This window comes from Miscanthus floridulus, chromosome 2 (genome assembly GCF_019320115.1).
Source record: "Miscanthus floridulus cultivar M001 chromosome 2, ASM1932011v1, whole genome shotgun sequence".
Taxonomy (NCBI): domain Eukaryota; kingdom Viridiplantae; phylum Streptophyta; class Magnoliopsida; order Poales; family Poaceae; genus Miscanthus; species Miscanthus floridulus.
In genome coordinates this window covers 150,401,413-150,419,251 of record NC_089581.1, presented here as the reverse complement: position 1 = coordinate 150,419,251, position 17,839 = coordinate 150,401,413, and the positions used below count along the sequence as shown (strand labels likewise).

Genomic DNA, 17,839 nt, shown 5'->3' with positions numbered 1-17,839 from the left:
GCATCGTGTGCTAAAGAAGGCCTCTTTCTGCTCACATGGACGGGGTGTGCCGCTTCCAGCTTTCCGAGGGAGATTTGGGGATAGCACGGCGAGAACCCGGGGGGGGCCCGACGAGCATGACCATGATGTCGTGAACAGGTTGCTTTCTAGGGCCAGCAAAGGCGATTGTAGAGCTGAGCCTGAGCCACCAGAGAATGAGAGAACAGCGGCAGAGCAGCGCCTCTGCTAACGCTATCTGCTGCTTATCCTGCCTGGGCGCCTGGGCGGGCGCCAAATGCCCTGATCTCGCACTTTCTAGGATCCCTTTTCGGGAATTAGAGGGCAATGGAAATCGAGTTATCTGTCGTGTTTTTAGGCTTGTCTGGATATCTGCACAAGAGAATAAGTTGGATTTTTCTAAACATTCGCTACTGTTATGAACGACGTATAGTAATATGAAGTAAAGAATCAAGCCACAGAGGAGACACACGATTTAACGTGGAAAACCCCTCCGATGTGAAGGGGAAAAACCACGGGCACCAGCCAGCAACAATCTCACTATCTCAAGAGTTTTGGGTTACACGTCTATGACGGCTTACAAGAGAATCAAGTCTCCACAAAACCCTAGCAAGGGTGTATATACCGTACCGTACCGCGGGGGGCTCCGCCCCCCGCACCCCCCCGAGCACAGGGGCGAGACCTGAAGGACCGGCTTCAGACTCCGCTACGCTCCGGCCCAAGCCTCCGGCGACGGGCCTCCGCTTCGCTCCGTCAGAAGCCTGGCCTATATCTTGGAGTGAATTTGGAACAACTCCAACAGCTACTACTCCAAGCTTCATCAGGAGAAATTAAATGGTCTGATACTCTGATCATTTGAAGAATCGTTAGATGATCATTTCACCTTTTCTCTAGAACTACATGATTAATAGCTGGGCGTCGGTTAATGTGCATTCACAGTCGCAGCTCACTCACAGCTGAATTGATCACCCCATCAGAGAAAGATGAAAAGGAAATGGAAAAGCACTATCATTTCATTTTTCGTCTCTCTAATATAAAGACGAGGCACGAGAACTCATCATGAACTCAATGCAATGCAATGGGGGAGAGAGAGAGAGAGGAGCAGAATCCTCTTGTTTTGCCCGCTTTGTTCCGCTCCGCTTTGCGCTTCCTTTCGTCCCCCGCTCCGAGCACCTCTCCCGGCGGAAAGCTCTCCTTTGTACCCATCTTTCAGCCTCCAAAAGCCTACCCGTCGAGGGCATCCATCCATCCACAGCTAGCGCCCAGCCCGTCCATGGCCACGACCACCGGTCCTCTGCTTCCTGGAAGCTTCTCCAATCCAGCCACGCACCACGGCGGCCCGCCTCCCGATGCGCCCCGCGGCTGCCCAATCCATCCCCAACCCCACACCCGTCGACTCCCTCCCGCACGGGCACGGCCATGGCCATGCCCATTAGGACACAGCTAGCTAGCTGATGATAGCTCCGCGCCTCCGCCCCCGCTTGCCGCTTTGCCGCTTTCCGGCCTGACAAAATCCCGCGCCCTTTCTGCAGGCGTACGTCGGCACTGAAAGAGAGGGGGAGCCGAGGAGGAGGACGGAAAGGCGATTTGCAAAAATGGAACTCCATCGTCTGTAGATTTGACACTAGATTTATATTCATAAATATAGATGGACTTACTTGTTATTCACTCGAGTGTCATCGTAATCTCTTTCGAGTGTTATTTTTGTAATTTTTTCGTGGGTGGCCGAGCCCGCCTCCGAATCTTGGCATTTCTAGGGATTCTGTCATTCCGGTGCGGTGAGGCGCGCGCGCGGGCGGGTGGCGCCGCTTTACGGTCTTTTGCCGGCCGGGAGCGTGCCCGTGACGAGACCGACCCCTGGAAGAAGCTTCCACGCTGCTTCCTCTGCTTCCCTGCGTCCCGCGCTATTTATAGCCACTGCCAGCGGTTTTAAGCTAACGGTGCAAGCCGTCTCAGCCTCTCAGAGTCTCAGGTGAATTTGAGTGAGCCAAGTGGTCTCGAGTGAGCTAGTGAGCGCCGCGTTGGCTTGCACGTGGCCACCCATGGACCTGAAGAGGGCGCTGGACGTGGAGGAGGAGGTGTTGGACGGCGACGAAGAGGAGCTCGCCGGCTGCCCCGACGCCAAGCGCCGCCGGACGTTCGTCAAGTGAGTGAGCTTTCCGTGCTGCTGCTGCATTTGCCGCGCGGGTGCTCTAGTTCTTGGCTTCTGACGCTTGTGTTCACCTCTGTCCTCGTGCCCATTTTCAGTAGCTCGATGCAGGAGGCCATTGGCGCGCAGTACATGCAGAGGCATCTGCCCAAGCTGGAGCCATTTCTGCGCAGAGTCGTAAAAAACTTCTCCTCGTAGCTATTTGCACGCCATTGAGCTTCCTGCAGTGTCATCTGGCAGAATTCTGATGTTCATTCGCGTTCGGAAATCAGGTGCAGGAGGAGGTGCATAATGTTCTTATCCGACACATCGATTCCGCAAACAGGTTAGCCTCTAAACACTGAATTGCTAAGCTGCTGCATTAGTATTTGACGTTCAGACTGCCTAGTCCTCGTGGACTACATGGCGACATGCCATGCTAGTAGCAGCTAGTTTCTCAGAGCTATGGAAGGCTAGCTTACATGCTCCATAATTCCATATGGCCATACACTTAACAAGGGTTTATACTGAGCACTAGTGCTGACAATGGCGAGAGCAGTATACGTCTGTTTATTTTCAACTCGCGCGAGTGCATTTTTTAACTCGAGTACGGAGTTTACAGTTTTAGTTGTTGTAGGAGACGTCCTTCTCTAATTTGTTACTCATTATGGTGCTATGATTCCTCGAATAATTGCTTTTATTTGCTTCAGTAATTATGCTGTCAGTGCAGTGTTAGGCTTTAACTTTTTAACTCCCACTGCCAATGCACCATTTTTTTTTCGTTTTCAGAAGTCATGAGTCATGACTGAACTTCTGTTCTGCAATGTTCAGGCTCCCGCTCCAACTAAAGACAACCAGCAAACGGTACAAGCTGCAGTTCCAGGGAAACCTGCCGCAGACGCTTTTCACAGGCAACAGGGTCGAGGCGGAGAACAAGCAGCCGCTCCGGCTAGTCCTGACCGACGCCGCCACCAACCAGATGGTCACCTCCGGGCCCTTGTCCTCGATGAAGGTCGAGCTCCTCGTCCTCGACGGCGACTTCAACGCCGACGAGCGGCTGGAGCACACCGAGAAGGAGTTCAGCGAGAGCGTCGTGTTCGAGAGGGAAGGCAAGAGGCCGCTCTTGTCCGGCGAGGTGACCATCGTGCTCGAGAAGGGCACCGCCTCCATCCGCGACATCTCCTTCACGGATAACTCCAGCTGGATAAGGAGCCGCAAGTTCAGGCTTGGCGCGAGGATGTCCAGGGCTAGTTCCATCGAAGAACGGGTGCAGGAAGCTGTGAGCAATCCGTTCCTGGTGAAGGATCACCGTGGAGAAGGTAAATTGGTCTACACTTTTTTTTACTTGCCATGTTTTTGTGTTCATTCATGAAACATCCATGCATGATTGTATTTTTGAACTAGAAACTGATAAAACTTTCGTGCTAAACCCAGTGTACAAGAAGCACCACCCACCTGCATTAGCAGACGACGTGTGGCGTCTGGAGAAGATCGGGAAAGACGGCGTATTCCACAAGAAGCTGGCTGACTTGGGAATCCACACTGTTCAAGGCTTCCTCAAGAACTTGGTGATGGATCAGTACGGACTGCGCAGCGTAAGAAACTATCCCTATATCACACACATGCATCCAGCAGTATTGATTCTGTTTCAGACTTTGTGAACATTCTATACTCATCCTGCTGCACCGTGCGTGTTTCCAATTTCAGTTGCTTGGCAGCGGCATGTCGAACAAGATGTGGGAATCCACGGTGGAGCACGCCCGGGAGTGCGTGCTGGACGACAAGCTCTACTCCTACTGCAGCGGGCACGGGATCGTGCTCCTGTTCAACTGCATCTACGAAGTCGTCGGCGTTATCGTCGGCAGCCACTGCTTCACCTTGAGCGCTCTCACTCCGACGCAGAAGGTAAACAGATGAGCAGAAGGCAGGCAGGAGCACGACGATCGCGTCACAAACGGCTCCTGATCGTACCTGTTGTTTGCAGGCACTGGTGGTTGAAGCTGCAGCAGGACGCGTACAAGTTCCCGGACCGCATAGCCGAGTTCAAGGTGCAGTCGCAGAGCGCCGCGGAGCAGCCACCCGCCACGGTCCAGGCCCCGCCGGCGCCGTTGCCTGTGCCCGCGGCGCAGATGCTCGGCCTCCCACACGGCGTCGTCCAGCCTTCTGCCGCAGGCGCGCTGGCGAGCTCGCAACGACGGCCATGGCTGCTGCTGAACCCGCAGCTCCTCCAGCACCAGCAGCAGCCGCTGAGCGAGGCCCTGGAGGACGTGCTGCAGTCGGCCAGCGCGGCGCACCAGCTCAACGCCGCCGAGGCGTGGTTCCCTTCATTTGGGGCGGGCGGGTTCGACGCGAGGGACCCGTTCGACGTGCAGTTCAGCGGGTCGCAGCCGTGCGGGCTGCTTCTCTCCAGCACCGGCGCCAGGTTGTGATCGAGAGAGGCCAACGGCCCAGCGTTTCATCAGGACGCGTCTCGCCGGACACGCTGTCTTTTCCATGTGGCCCCGTTGCGTCGCGCGGAAGGAGAGGACCAGGCCATCGGTCGGACGCCGAGTTCTGCAGCTGCAGCTGCAGCGGAGCATGCATGGGTCGGGTCGGTTGCACTCTGACTGATTGTCTGCTAACAGTCACAGGTCGTTGCTGCGTTGTCTGAGGATGCCTGGAGGAAAGGCAAAGCTGATGCAGAGAAGATATATAGTAACTAGTAGTGCAATTGGTGGTAGGATCAGATGTCATCTTTTGTCATTTTGGGATGTAACATGAGTGATGAGTAGTGAGAAGAACACAGTTGTGGGGCGTTCGACTGTTCACCAGAGTCCCTTCCCCTGTCTGTAAAAGCATAAAAAGGGTGCTTTGTTGTTTTCCTTTTCTTTTGCTTGTTCATCGTAAGATATTGTGGGAAAGTTAAATATGATCTCCCAAAGTCCCAATAGGGTAGATCGATCATACGTCCTCTAACATGAACATGGGGCCTGTCCGGAGTACTGGCCATCAACAACACGCAAATATTTCAGCAGTTCCGTTCTTCAGGCCAAGGTAGTTGGCATGAATGATGAGTTCAAAGTTCCAACGTTTCCAGAACCACACTAAAATGTATTGTGCCCTACAATGTGTTCAATCTTGTACTATAACACATCTGACAGTTGTACGACCGTTAGCTTTAGGACCGTTGCAGGAAGGAAAAATTCAAAAGAGGCAACCCCTGTTCGCTTGGCTTATAAGCCGTACTTTTTTCAGCCAACGAACAGTATTTTTCTCACAACAAATCAGCCAATAGTACTTTCACACCATGGCTTATCAGCCAAGCGAACGAGGCAAAGCTTATCAGCATTCATGGCACCCAACTTAACAGGAAACCAGTACTTCTTCCCTACTGGCATGTACCCCCAGTTTGCAACAATATGATCGCGGACAGGACGACAAATACAAGGAAATCCAGTCCAGTCAAAAATACCAAATACTGTCCATAGAGTCGATTAGGATAGAATCAAACATATGGGTCTTCAGCTCCATACAAAATACACTCCAAAGCAGCAATGAGGAGCCGCACCATCGTTCTATAAAACATTGTTAAGCTACTCACTTCCCTTTACATGCTACGGTTCACCAATTTAAACTACAGCTTCAAGTTCTGTCAGCTATCTTCTCAGAGCAAATGAAAGTTTGATAGGCGCTGTCAATAGAAACCAGGCTTGTTAGTACCCTGATTTTTTTCAGATCAGGCTGGAGTGCAGTTAGTTTCACCGAACAATACTTCCATCAAACAACAAAAGGTTTATTCTTCTCTTTTTTACAAGGAGCAGAACACCGAAATTGGAGACTACTTTGCACGTTTGCATGGACAGGGCCCAGTGATTCCTATCAGTACTTTCACCTGCACGTTGTCGGCGATTCGATCTTTTACCTTCCATCGCATCCTTCTTTTTCCTACAGTCTGAGCAAAGATAAGGACCAGCCCATGGTGTTGATGGGGCTGAGCAGCAGCCACCTACATTGTCCGTCATTAAACCTTCGAATGGTTCTTGGTCCATTTGGCAGATTGCGCAGCGAAATGGGGGCAGATTTGCTTTTGATGGGAAATTTCTACCCAACCTGCGAAGGCGTACAATACAAGTTAAGGCATATCTGAACAGTCCCCAATGGGCAGACAGAGAGGTAACAGGGTATCCTTCCTATTAAAAAAAAAGAACATCAACTGGTAATAGATCTCCAACAGCCAAATAGGTGAAGTGAATCATAAGACAGTCTTGTGATGGTTATATATGTGAGTTTATTAACCTAAATGAAATGCTCCTAGTAGTAAAAAAGTTCTTCGATTCTAGCACAAACTGCTCCCGGGAACCTCAACCTTCTACTGATAAGACAAGACGACAAATTTAGTAGGAATGATGCCATCCAATCAAGCATTCTAGTGAATTTAAGCAAACGGACTCTTGCAGCATATAACCTGATCTCCAAGACCACATGTCACAAGAAGATAAGTGTATACTAGCAAAACTAATATTCTTTTTACATGGCAGAAGTTCGTTTTGGAACTGGAAGAAGCAAATGGCACACATGCTTTATCCAAATGTGAATTTATAAGTAAAATCATCCCCATCCGCATCCAGAATGTGACTAACAATCTATGAGTCACTTCACTTCACTCTACATTTTTAATCCTAAACAAGAAAGGCAACCTATATATTCAAGCGATGCAACATGTCACCAACAATGTTTCGAATGTTGATTCCTATCAAGGCCTAGAAATAGAACAAAGGAGCATGAACATGGCAAAGCCATGAAAGAACAGGTTGTGCCAGTGTGAGAAGTGAGAACATAGAATGGAATTCCCAAAATACCAAAACTGGAACATCCAGCTATACCTAACCAAGAGAGAATGGATGAACTAGGTTAGTACTTAGTGGTTTCTACTGCACTGATTCCTAAATCCAGATGTGAGCCATCCCTCCGCTAACAATTCTTTTTATCTCAAAAGCACCAAACTCAAGGCATGAGTGAGACCAAAACATGCAACATATAATTTGTGAAGCATTTCTGCATTGTTACTATGCATGGCAAACAAGTATCGAAAATGTATCAGTGAACAAAGAAGAATTCACATACACTAAAAAGCTTCATGACCAAGAATGTGCATACAACTACAAAGGGAGTTGAGAAGCACATGAACTGCAAGGGAAAATAAGAACATGCCTTTCTTCCAACATTGCAGACCCCTCCTCAAATATTTCTTCCACAGAGCCCAAAGAAGCAGATTTGCTGAGCTTTCCAACAGAACTATGAGACCTTCTACCAAAAATAAGAGACCTCAACTTGTTCTGATTTTTCTTTGGAGATAATGCTGGTGGTGTTGAACAATGATCAGATGGGATGATGTCGACAACCACACATGTGGTGTCATCTTTCAACCCACTTGTCTTCAGAGCTTGCTGGACGAGCAAGATGGATACTAATTAGACAATTGAGATAATCAAGCATATCATGCAAAGTACAGGATGATGCAATAGCCCAGCCACATTTATAATCACCTTAACAACAAGTTTTGCAGCCAGTTCTGCAGGCAATCCCCGGCACGCCTGAGCAGCAATCTCTGAGGACAGAGCGTCCCATATTCCATCTGATGCAATAATTAGTCTTCCACCAGTATTTGGGAGCTACAATTACCAAAAGCAAACCACATGTTAACAAAGGATATGCTAAGAAGAGCTAAATTCTTTTCTTTTGATCAAAACTCATGATTTCACCTTCACTTGCTTGACATGTGGAATAGGTACGATGAACTCGCCGACATCAGTATCCCCAATGGACCTTGAAAGGCACAATCCACCCGGCCAGCATCGGAGAGGACCGACCTAAAAAAGGGGGAAATTAATATATAAAAAAAACACATCCAGAAATGCTTCCAAAGCATAGAACAGATATTGTATCCTAGAATTCTTCTCCATCAAAATGACTGAGCAGTGAGCATCACCTCCTGTCCACCACAGAGGTTAAGTCGGCTGACCTCCCCTCCACTCGCCGTAACGCGCTCACGCTCCTCAGCATTCTCCTCTAGCCGGTGATCCACAGTCAGCAATGAGACCTCGCCTCCCTGTGTATCCAGAATGCACCTAGAGTCTCCCACCGAAGCCACAGTGACCATGAACCCATCAACGACAACAAGTGTCGCCGTTGTTCCTGACGTCTCACCTGCACCAGTTCCCAGAGTAAGCATCTTTTCAGCCAGGTTCGCCCAGATTCCCAACGGCATTGCAAGGATGCCAAGGATCACTCGGTGTCGGTGAGTTGGTGTCATCTCACCCTTGCGCTGGAAGTCAATGTCTGTCTTGACGAATCCTGCGACGAGCGCGCGCGGCAGCGCCTGTAGCCAGTCCTCGCGGCTGATGCCCTGCGGCACGGCGCTCATCACGTGCTCCAGCAATTTCTCCTTGCTGAACACCGCCGCCGACACACCATTGTGGCCGTCGAATACCTGCAAACCGCAGATCCGTCAAACCAAAAAATAAAACAGGCATCACATCACCGAACGGAATTCCTCACCGGACCCAAATGAGACAAAAAAAAAACATCTTAGGGGGGGAAAAAGCGGGCCGTACAGCGAAGACGGAGAAAGAGGAGGAAGGGTCTCCGGGGACGCGGAGGCAGTCGGGCTTGACGAGGAAGTAGTCCTCGCCGCGCTTGGCGAAGCCGGAGTGACCGTAGCGCACGTGCGGGCGCTCGGTGCCGTCGCCGCGGAGCTCGCGGCCGATCAGAGTGGCCAGGGGCAGCGCCGGGGAAAGATTCCCCTCGCTGGCGGCGAGCGCCATCGCAGCCTCTCGCCGCGGCCCGCGGTCCTACAGAAGAAGCGCCCTTCCGAGAACCGGCCGAAACGGCGCCATTTTCCGCACGGCAAATGCTCAGGTCAGAGGTCACGGCGGGGAATACGACGAGCGGGATCTGGGATCACGCGAGTGGCACTCGGATTTGGAGGCAATGGCGACGCAATGCCGTCGGCGACGCGCTTGGATTTGGGAATTTGGCGAGGGCCGTGAACAGAGAGACGGCAAAAGGGGACCAGGATTTTAATCAGCTGATCAGAGAGTGAGAAGGTGCAGGATCTTGTCGAGATTTTAGCATAAAACAGGGTGATTTGTGCAAAATCTCCGGCCAATGCGGTCACTCGTCAGCCCCAGCCAGCAGCCAGCAGGCAGCACCGCCGCAGGGCTGCGTGTGCTGCTTGATAACTGGTGGTTTACAGCTTTTCTTTTTCCCGAGAATTGTTTACAACTTTCGGGATTAAAGAAAACCGTGTCTACGCTGGGGCCTTGTTTAGTTTTCATCAAAATTCCAAGTTTTTTCACTCTCTTTTCGTCACATCAATATTTGGACGCTTTATGGAGTATTAAATATAGGTAAAAATAATAATTAATTACACAGTTTAGTTGAAAATCACGAGATGAATCTTTTGAGCCTAGTTGGTCCACGATTGGACAATATTTACCAAATAAAACGAAAATGATACTATTCATCAGGTTGAAAAAACTTTCGATCTCAACAAGGTTGTTGTCGTCTCGTGGTCACCGTGTCGGTATCGATACATGTCTTGGTGTCAGGTGATTAGAGACTCATGTGGCATTCCAGCAAGGCAGCAAGTCAGCATGTCCACATGCAATGCAATAAAAAAGAATCGCAAAAGTATAGGCAAAGTATTCACAAAATCTAGCAATGTAAAACCATTTTTGCATACGAAATAAAAATATTATAAAAAGTTTTTACATTATTCAACCTCCAACTTGCATGGTAGTTCGATTTTTCCATCTTAAATTACAAAACAGAATAACATACGCCCTTTAAGTCTTTAACTGTTGAATCTTTTCTTTTTAAAAAAATAAAATCTGGTATGACCTCCAAAAACCCAGTTATTATTTTAAATTAAAAAAATATAAAACTTGTATTAATTTTCTTCTAAAAATATTATATATTTAATAGTACCCTATTTAGAACTATTTAGATTTTGTTTGTTTTAAATAAATAGTGAACATGACTACAAGCAATATGTGTGGAACCTTCATCATCAATGGAGTTACCCAGGAGGTCATTCGTCTCTGATTGTTTCCGTTCTCTTTGCTAGGAACGATGAAGCAATGGTGAAAGTCCTAGTTTGGTTTTGAATAATTGATGAAACATATGCACTAACCTTTGTCATGAGTTGTGATATGAGCTAGATTAGTGCAATCAAAGTTGTGAAGTATGGTGGCACTCAAATGGTGATATTGATCACATGAAATGATGAAGATGGCCACATGTGATGATGATCAAGTGCTCAACTTAAAAAAGAAGAAAGCGAAAAACAAAACCCTATGGAAATCAAGGCAAAGGTATAAATAGGGATTTTATTTTAGTGATCAAGACGCTATAGAGAGTGTGATCACGTTTATGGTAGATGGCCGTACTATTAAGAGAGGTTCTTAACTAGACAATTCGGTCATCTAGTGCCACTAGGTGTTGGACTTTATGCATTGCATTTAGGCCTAGTGCACTTCGGAGAGCAAGCGAAAATATTTATGAAAAATGTTTTGAGAAATGCTAACTTGACTCTAATATGTTTTCAGAAAATACTTTGAGAGTTAGCATCGCTTGCGGAAAATTGCTCTAAGTTGCCGTGAAATGAAACGCGAAAGAATTTGCAACTTAGGGAAGGGGTTTGGTGCCTAGGTGGCACCGCCACCCCCTGTTCGGTGGCACCGCCACCCCTAGGGCAGTGCCCACCAGGACCTGACAGAGAAGGACTGCTGTGGAGTGGTCACCGGACACGGCGGTGCACCGTCACTACCTGTTCGGTACCACCGCCCTGTTTCACCCGAGGGCAATGCGTTGGATTTATAGCCGAGGGGAGCACCGCCATGGTCACCTCCATAGGTGCGGTGGTGCACCACCCCTTTTATCCAGAGAGTAGGGTTTTCAGGGGCTCGGCTGGGTGGTCACCGTCACCCCTAAGGCGATGCCACCACCACCCTATCTGGTGCCTCAACAGCTAGTTTGTGACCGTTAAAATTCGACCGTTGGACAGGTCACCTCCATGTCCGGTGCCAGGCACCACCCTATCCGGTGACCTCGTAGAAACAGCTCCAAGGGGTATAACGGCTCTATTTGCTTGTGGCTATAAATAGAGGGTGTAGCCGGCCTTAGCCACTCTCTTAGCACCTCTTACACTTGTGCACACCCTTTGGAAGCTGAGCAACACACTCTACTCACTTGTTGTTGACACAAAATGTGACGCACTGTGCCTCACACACAGCAAGCCGGAAAAGCGTGGCTTCAATCGGATGCCCGGGTGTTTCGTGATACGGAAACGTGCCAGTCAGTTTGACCTAAAAATTAACAAGGGATAAAATAGTTAAATGCCAAACCGGAACATGTCGGGTGAGACCAGACAGTTCTATATATACGGCCCTGAAGCCACTTACAACGACATATAGCTATAGGAAGCTGTCTGCCAACAAGTTTATAAACCATTCGGCTAATCGTAAGATGAATACACGTAAGGATCCGATTGCCAAATGCATGTGCATGGGAAGACATGTTTGAACAAGTGAAATTAATTATGAGTTAATGCATAACCAAGCTCAGCAGTCCAGCCGAGTTGGGGTCCATGAAGAAAGAACATGCAAATAAACATGATTAAACTAATCTAAAACCTGCATCTGCCGCACGACACCTAGTTTCGTCAAAGCTTAAACGTAATTAACATGCATGTACCCACGACATGTGACAATCTAGATTAAAATAGTTCAGCCATTATGAGCGTGTTATCTATTTGCAAAGGTGATATGAAAGTAATGATCATTGAAGCACGAATAAAACCATAAGAGAGGGCCGAACAATATCAATCTAGATTGGGCAGAAGTGTGTTATAAATATATAAAATATTTAAAACATGCAACACAGGATAACTTAATGAATCTATTTAGATTTTGCCGTATCTAATAGAGCCGATAACTATCTTGCTTTCACTAAGCATATTGAGCAAATGCCTGCCGCACGGTATCTACTCATAAACAAAGCATAAGCAAAGACTTCTTGATTGTCAAGCAAAGATCCACCGCACGATCATTGAAAACAAACAAGACTACTTGCATCACATCTAAATCCACCGCATGATACTAAACATGATAACAAGGTTGTCGGAACTTACGGAGGTCGACGGATCGATGACTCCTCTCGAAGAACTCGATGACACGACAAAAGGACTCGAAGGTTGGCACGGGGCCGGTTGTATTGATTTGGTTGTGAACACCTATTACAATGGTCGAGGGTCAATATTTATACCCTAGACAAAACACGAGTCCTAAAAGACTACGATTTACAAAGGAACTCTTAAACAAACTTGGAAACTACGACTCCTTGCCCTAAACTCTTAGAGTCCTTCATTATTACAACTTTTATCTTTTCGATCGGCTTTGCCTGCCATCTTCTGCTTTCCCGAATGGAGTCACCACCTTCCGAAGTAACCGACCGCACAAGCATTTAGCCAACCGCTCGTTTTGTTTGCCGAATGTCCTTCTTCCCACATGCGGGTCCACCTGTCATCTTCCAAAGTCGACCAAAATCCAGTGTTAACACATGCCCCCTCAATTTCGGGATAAAAGTTGTTTTATTCTGAAATTGACCACAAGCTCCTTCTTCCTCCTAGGTCAGCACTGTTCAACACCGCAGCCGCTGTAAAAAAATTCAAGCTTTCAGCGCAACCTCGGACCCACTTCGAATCTTCAATGGCGACCCAGGATGAAATTCCAGAGGTAAACTTCACTTATATTCGGCAATTTCCACTTGATCTTCTCATTCTTCTTTTGGCTTATTCCTCTTTGATTTCAATCATCCTTTAAAGGAATACAAGAATCAGATTTTGACCCCTTATGCTACCAACCCTGATTCCTATTTCCTCGGTCCAATGGGAAATCCTAACCCTTTTGAAATTATCGAGAAGGAAACCCAAAGAATCCCTTTCAAATCTAGGATCACCTTGCCAAACCGATGGCCAAACACGTTCAAGAATTGGCCATTTCCCCCAATCGCTGGATGGCGGAATTGGTACAGGAGAATGCTGGAGAAAAGCAGCAGCCACTGGGAAAGTCAAGACATCAGTCATTGTCTGGAATTATCCTTAGCAGAAACACCCAGAAACGATTCCCTTTTGATAGCAGCTTCCCATTTTTGGTCTGACACCATTAATGCCTTTATCTTCGGCCATGGTATGATGACCATCACTCTAGCCGATGTGTTCATGATGATTGGCTTGAACGTGTCACTACCAGTATACCCTTATAAGTACAAGAGCAAAAGTAATCAAAGAGCCGTCAGCTCTGGATGTGGGTGGGTCAAATACATCCAGAACTACATGAATGCATCTGGCACCATTTCTGACAAAGAGTTGAAAGCCTTCATGAATATGTGGCTATGCAGATTCATCTTCTGTGGAAAATCCAATGAACCAACTCTGAATCATACGGTGATGGCTGAAGACTTAGCTGCAGGCACTCAGATCCCACTAGGCAAATATCTCTTAGGGTCTGTTTATCATATGATGCATCAGATTACTCTCTAGATGCACCAAGGTGGAGAAATCTCTTGTGTGAATGGTCCCTGGTGGCTAATTCAGATGTGGCTCCAGCTATACATGCATCAGATAACCTCTGTGAGCCTCTTCAATCTAAGTTTTCCTTCAGTTAACTATGCTGAAGGCAGTACAGCAAAGGTTAAGGCTTGTCAGACTTATGGGGAAGCAGCATCATCTATCAGCATTGACATAGACATTGGTCATTTCTTCAAGCTATTTTTCAAAGGATTCGGCAATGTGCTCTGATTCCCTTATAGAGAAAATGAAAATTTGACTTTGCCCTGCAAGTTTAGCTATGAAACTGGTTGTTCAGGTCAAGAATCCACGGAGATCTTCAACTCCTTTATCAAACCTTGCACTCTGCCAGCCGAATTTCATCATGGGAGATTAGTGCAGTCCACCTACGAATTCTACTATCCAAATACAGTGGCCAGACAATTAGGATGTGGCCAGCTGCCCCCAAGATTCCTCTTCTCAACCATCATAAAGTCAAGGGAAGTAATAACAGAAAAAATGGAAGCCAAGAAAATCTTTGAATTAGGATGTGAATTGCCAACATACGAACCATCTCCATTTGGGCTAATAGATGTTGCTCATCCCTTCTTTGTCTCTTGGTGGCAAGAATGGCATGCTCATATCTTCAATATATCAGTTCATCCTTTATGCAAAAACTTGCAGCCCAATTTTGCTTCTGATAGTGAGGTAATTTCATTATGCTCATCATTTCCTGCTCTTGAATTCACTTCTTATTTTAACATCTGGTTATGCACAGGATCTTGAGTCTACTCTCCCTGCCAAAGCAATCCAGTACTATTCGGCTGGTCCTAAGCCTGCTCTGGGGTTTGATGCTCCAAAATTAAAGGAATTCATGAAAATTCCTGTAACTTTGGATTCAGCACCTTTAAAGGCACTCATGAGAACTCCTACCACTTCAGCTGCTGCATCTTCAAGAGGAAAAAGCAAAAGGGAAACACCTGAAAGTTTTCTCCTATCCAAGAAACCAAGGACCAAGAGAGTCAAAATATCTCTTAAGGTATGAACCTTTTATTCTCTATCAGGTTAACAACCCCACTTAGCAGTAGACCTGACCACCTCTATATTCATTACTCCCATTGCAGCCACAAGTCAAAATTCCCAGACTAGGCAGCACCTCAGCAGCTGTAAAACCAACCCCTGAAGTTTCTACCGAAAATGAAGAAATCCATGACAGTGAAGCTTCAGAGACTCATGAAGCTGAAGGTTCAAAGGCTCATAAATCTGATGAGACTATAGGTAACATCGTTCAACTAATTCTTTTTTTTCTCTTTTTTAAATAACATCTATCCCTTATGCCCATTATCATTTACTTTATTGAGAATAGATGAAATCTTAGATGAACTGGTAAGGGAAACTTCTCCTGATCAAGCTCCAAGCCCGTCCCTTCTGAATATTCAACCAAGTCCTCCAGCAAGCCAGGGTATAACCCATCCTGATGATCAAGCAGTTTAGCAGGTAATGCCTTGCCTTACACTATATTTTAGCAAATTCACCCAATCGGCTAACACCTCCTTTCTTCTCTTTTCTTTTAGAAGAACATCACTAAACTGACCCCCAGCTACTCCTTCTCTATTGAGGACTACATCATTGAGAAAGGTGAAGAGATTACTTCTCAACAAACCTTATCACTGGAAAATCAGGCTCGACTAAAAGAGGTGATCATTCTACTGAACAAGGATACAATTAATCTAGTTCAGGATGCAGATCAGATAAGAGACCTCCTTGAACTCATTGATCAAGATATCCCTTCTGCTCTCAAGGCCCCCCTAGAATCTGTAGCCCATCTTGACGACCACTTTGCCATGGTGAGAAGGGCAACCAAGAACATATCTTCGAGGACTGCTTTGCAGAAGGATAGATCTTTGAAGAAGCTAGAGATTAAAGACCTTCACTCTCATATCCAGACTACAAGAAATTCCTTGACAACCTTGGAGCCTAAACTGAAAGCCATGGAGGATGAGAAAAGCAGACTAGAAGCTCAACTGGCCGAACTGAATGCCAAAATTCAGTCTCACAGGGCCCATATAGCTAATTTGCCGAAGAACATAAAAGCAGCTTCACTAAAGATAACTTCGGCCATCAAAGAAGATCAGCAAATCAAAACTAAGTTATCCAGCATCCAGAGTTCTGAAGATGAGGATCAGAAAGTGCTAGATAATGTTAGCCGAATCAGGACTGAAGCCATAGAGGCAATCAATCAGCTTCTAAACAAATAGACATTGGGCTTGTAATAAACCTAAGTGTGATATCCTCTGTCCCTTGATCAATCAACTTTATGTTTACATATTTTTATTCGTTTGAAAAAGCAATCGGCCATTTTCCCTTAAATTTCTCGATTAGAATGTAGCCGATTGTCTCCATTGTTCCGATAGCCGAACGGATCCTAATTTAAATGTTGTGAGGGTACAGCCGAACAATGCTGGCTCCAACAAATCAGGGAGATAGTCGAACGACGCCCGACTTAATCTATGCCTGGCCCAGTAGCGGTCCAGCTGAAAGGGAAAAACCCTTCTCCATCGTTCGGTATTCTCGCCCCACGACTCCGTGGAATTCGCCACGATTCTTCGCTTCGGCTTATAAATAAATCCTTCCGTTAGCCCTCATCGCTATCTCCGTTTTAGCGTTCTCATATCTGTCTCCTCCACTTCCTTTGTTCGATTCATCCCAGAAGAAAACCCTAACCTCCACCAAAGCAAATGGCGAACAGTGGCGACCGTGGCAAGCGACCTGCTGACGGAGAGGCGGAAGGAAGCAGAGCATCGCGCTGCCGGCGCCGTGGGTATGAATCGACTTTTTGCCCCCTTGCGATTTTCTTGTTCATCTCTTAGTTTCGATTTTTTTCTTCCTCATTCATCAGGATAAGGGTCATCAGCTCCAGCCAATATCATCTCCTTCCTCCGGCGACAGCAGCTCAACCGGGAACTCCATCATCTGGCTCCTCCGGATCCTCTAGCTCTTCAAGCTCCTATCATCCCAATCCTTGGGGCCTGGTGGAACCAGCAGATGCACACCATCCATATTCTCATGAGGAAGTGCTCAAGTTTTGCTAGGAGAGGGACGAGGCCCGGGAGGAGCTAGGCGACGTCTCCAAGAAATTCGGCATCGAGCAAGCCGAATGGGAGGACCAGCGGAAGCAACTCTGCGACGCCATCACTGGTTTGATATCTTCATTTGGTTTTATCATTCTGGCTTCCCCTGCTTGCTGACCCATTTTTTTTTCTTTTCTGCCCAGCTCTTTCTGCGGAGAACGACTGCCTGAAGGCGGCGGTGAACAAGGTTGCCGACAAGGTGAATGCCCAGGGGGAGACATCCGAGGCACGCCTTGATGCTGTGGACGGCCGTGTTGATCAGGCCATCATCCAAGGTGTGCACCTTGGTGTTTCTCTCGGGCTGGCGGCAATGACCTCCCGAACCAACGAAGACTACTCCTTCCAGCCAGTCGGCTTCGCTGGAGGACGCCCGGACGAGATCGACGACATCGATGAGCGTCTGGAGGTCTACGATGATCATGCCGTCGCCCTTGCCGAATCCACACATCCCCAGTCCGTCCTCAACAAGTTATTTGAGGAGTAGTTTGTATTAGGATGGACTTCTGTAAATAAACTTGTCTTTTGGAAGAATACTTATTTCTTTGATTCTTTTCGGTAAAATTCTGTCTGTGACTGTCAGAAAAATGCTGAAAACACCCGGTCTCGCATAAACATTCTTGTGCTAGAGGCGATGCACACTGCATCAGCTATTTTGTGCTAAAGGCGATATGAACAATATCGGCTATTCTCAGTTTTATTTTTTAGGCTAAAGGCGATTTTCCCTTTATCGGCTTTTCTGATCTATGTTCATGAACCAACCTCAACACTGGGGTAATATTTCTTAAGAAATCTTCCATTAATAGCTCTGGTAAACTCCTCCCCAAATAAAGTCTTCAATATGTATGCATTGCCAGGTACACATTCTACTATTCGGAAAGGACCTTCCCAATTTGGAGACCATTTGCCGAATGCTCTATCCTTTGTTCCAACTGGCAATATAGTTTTCCAAACCAAGTCTCCTTCTGCGAATTGCTTCAGCCTAACCCTTTTGTTATA

General features: G+C 47.0%; 1 protein-coding gene and 1 pseudogene across 2 annotated transcripts; one reads left to right on the top strand and one right to left on the bottom strand.

Annotated features, from left to right (window-relative positions):
* The first annotated feature begins 1,018 nt into the window (after positions 1-1,018).
* Positions 1,019-5,048, top strand: LOC136532889 (calmodulin-binding protein 60 D-like; annotated as a pseudogene).
* Positions 5,049-5,580: 532 nt separating this feature from the next.
* LOC136532875 (probable protein phosphatase 2C 33) lies at positions 5,581-9,204 on the bottom strand. 2 transcript variants are annotated; one of them, XM_066525463.1, is made up of 7 exons: positions 8,719-9,202; positions 8,423-8,594; positions 8,094-8,311; positions 7,867-7,974; positions 7,651-7,776; positions 7,316-7,551; positions 5,582-6,214 (listed from the first exon to the last, which is right to left on the bottom strand). In XM_066525463.1, exons 1-7 carry the CDS (start codon positions 8,926-8,928, stop codon positions 5,863-5,865), a joined length of 1,422 nt encoding a protein of 473 aa, XP_066381560.1. In that variant the 5' UTR covers positions 8,929-9,202; the 3' UTR covers positions 5,582-5,862. The 2 variants fall into 2 exon arrangements, with proteins under 2 accessions (XP_066381554.1, XP_066381560.1); XM_066525457.1 differs by having other exon boundaries at positions 5,581-6,214; positions 8,094-8,594; positions 8,719-9,204.
* Positions 9,205-17,839: the final 8,635 nt, after the last annotated feature.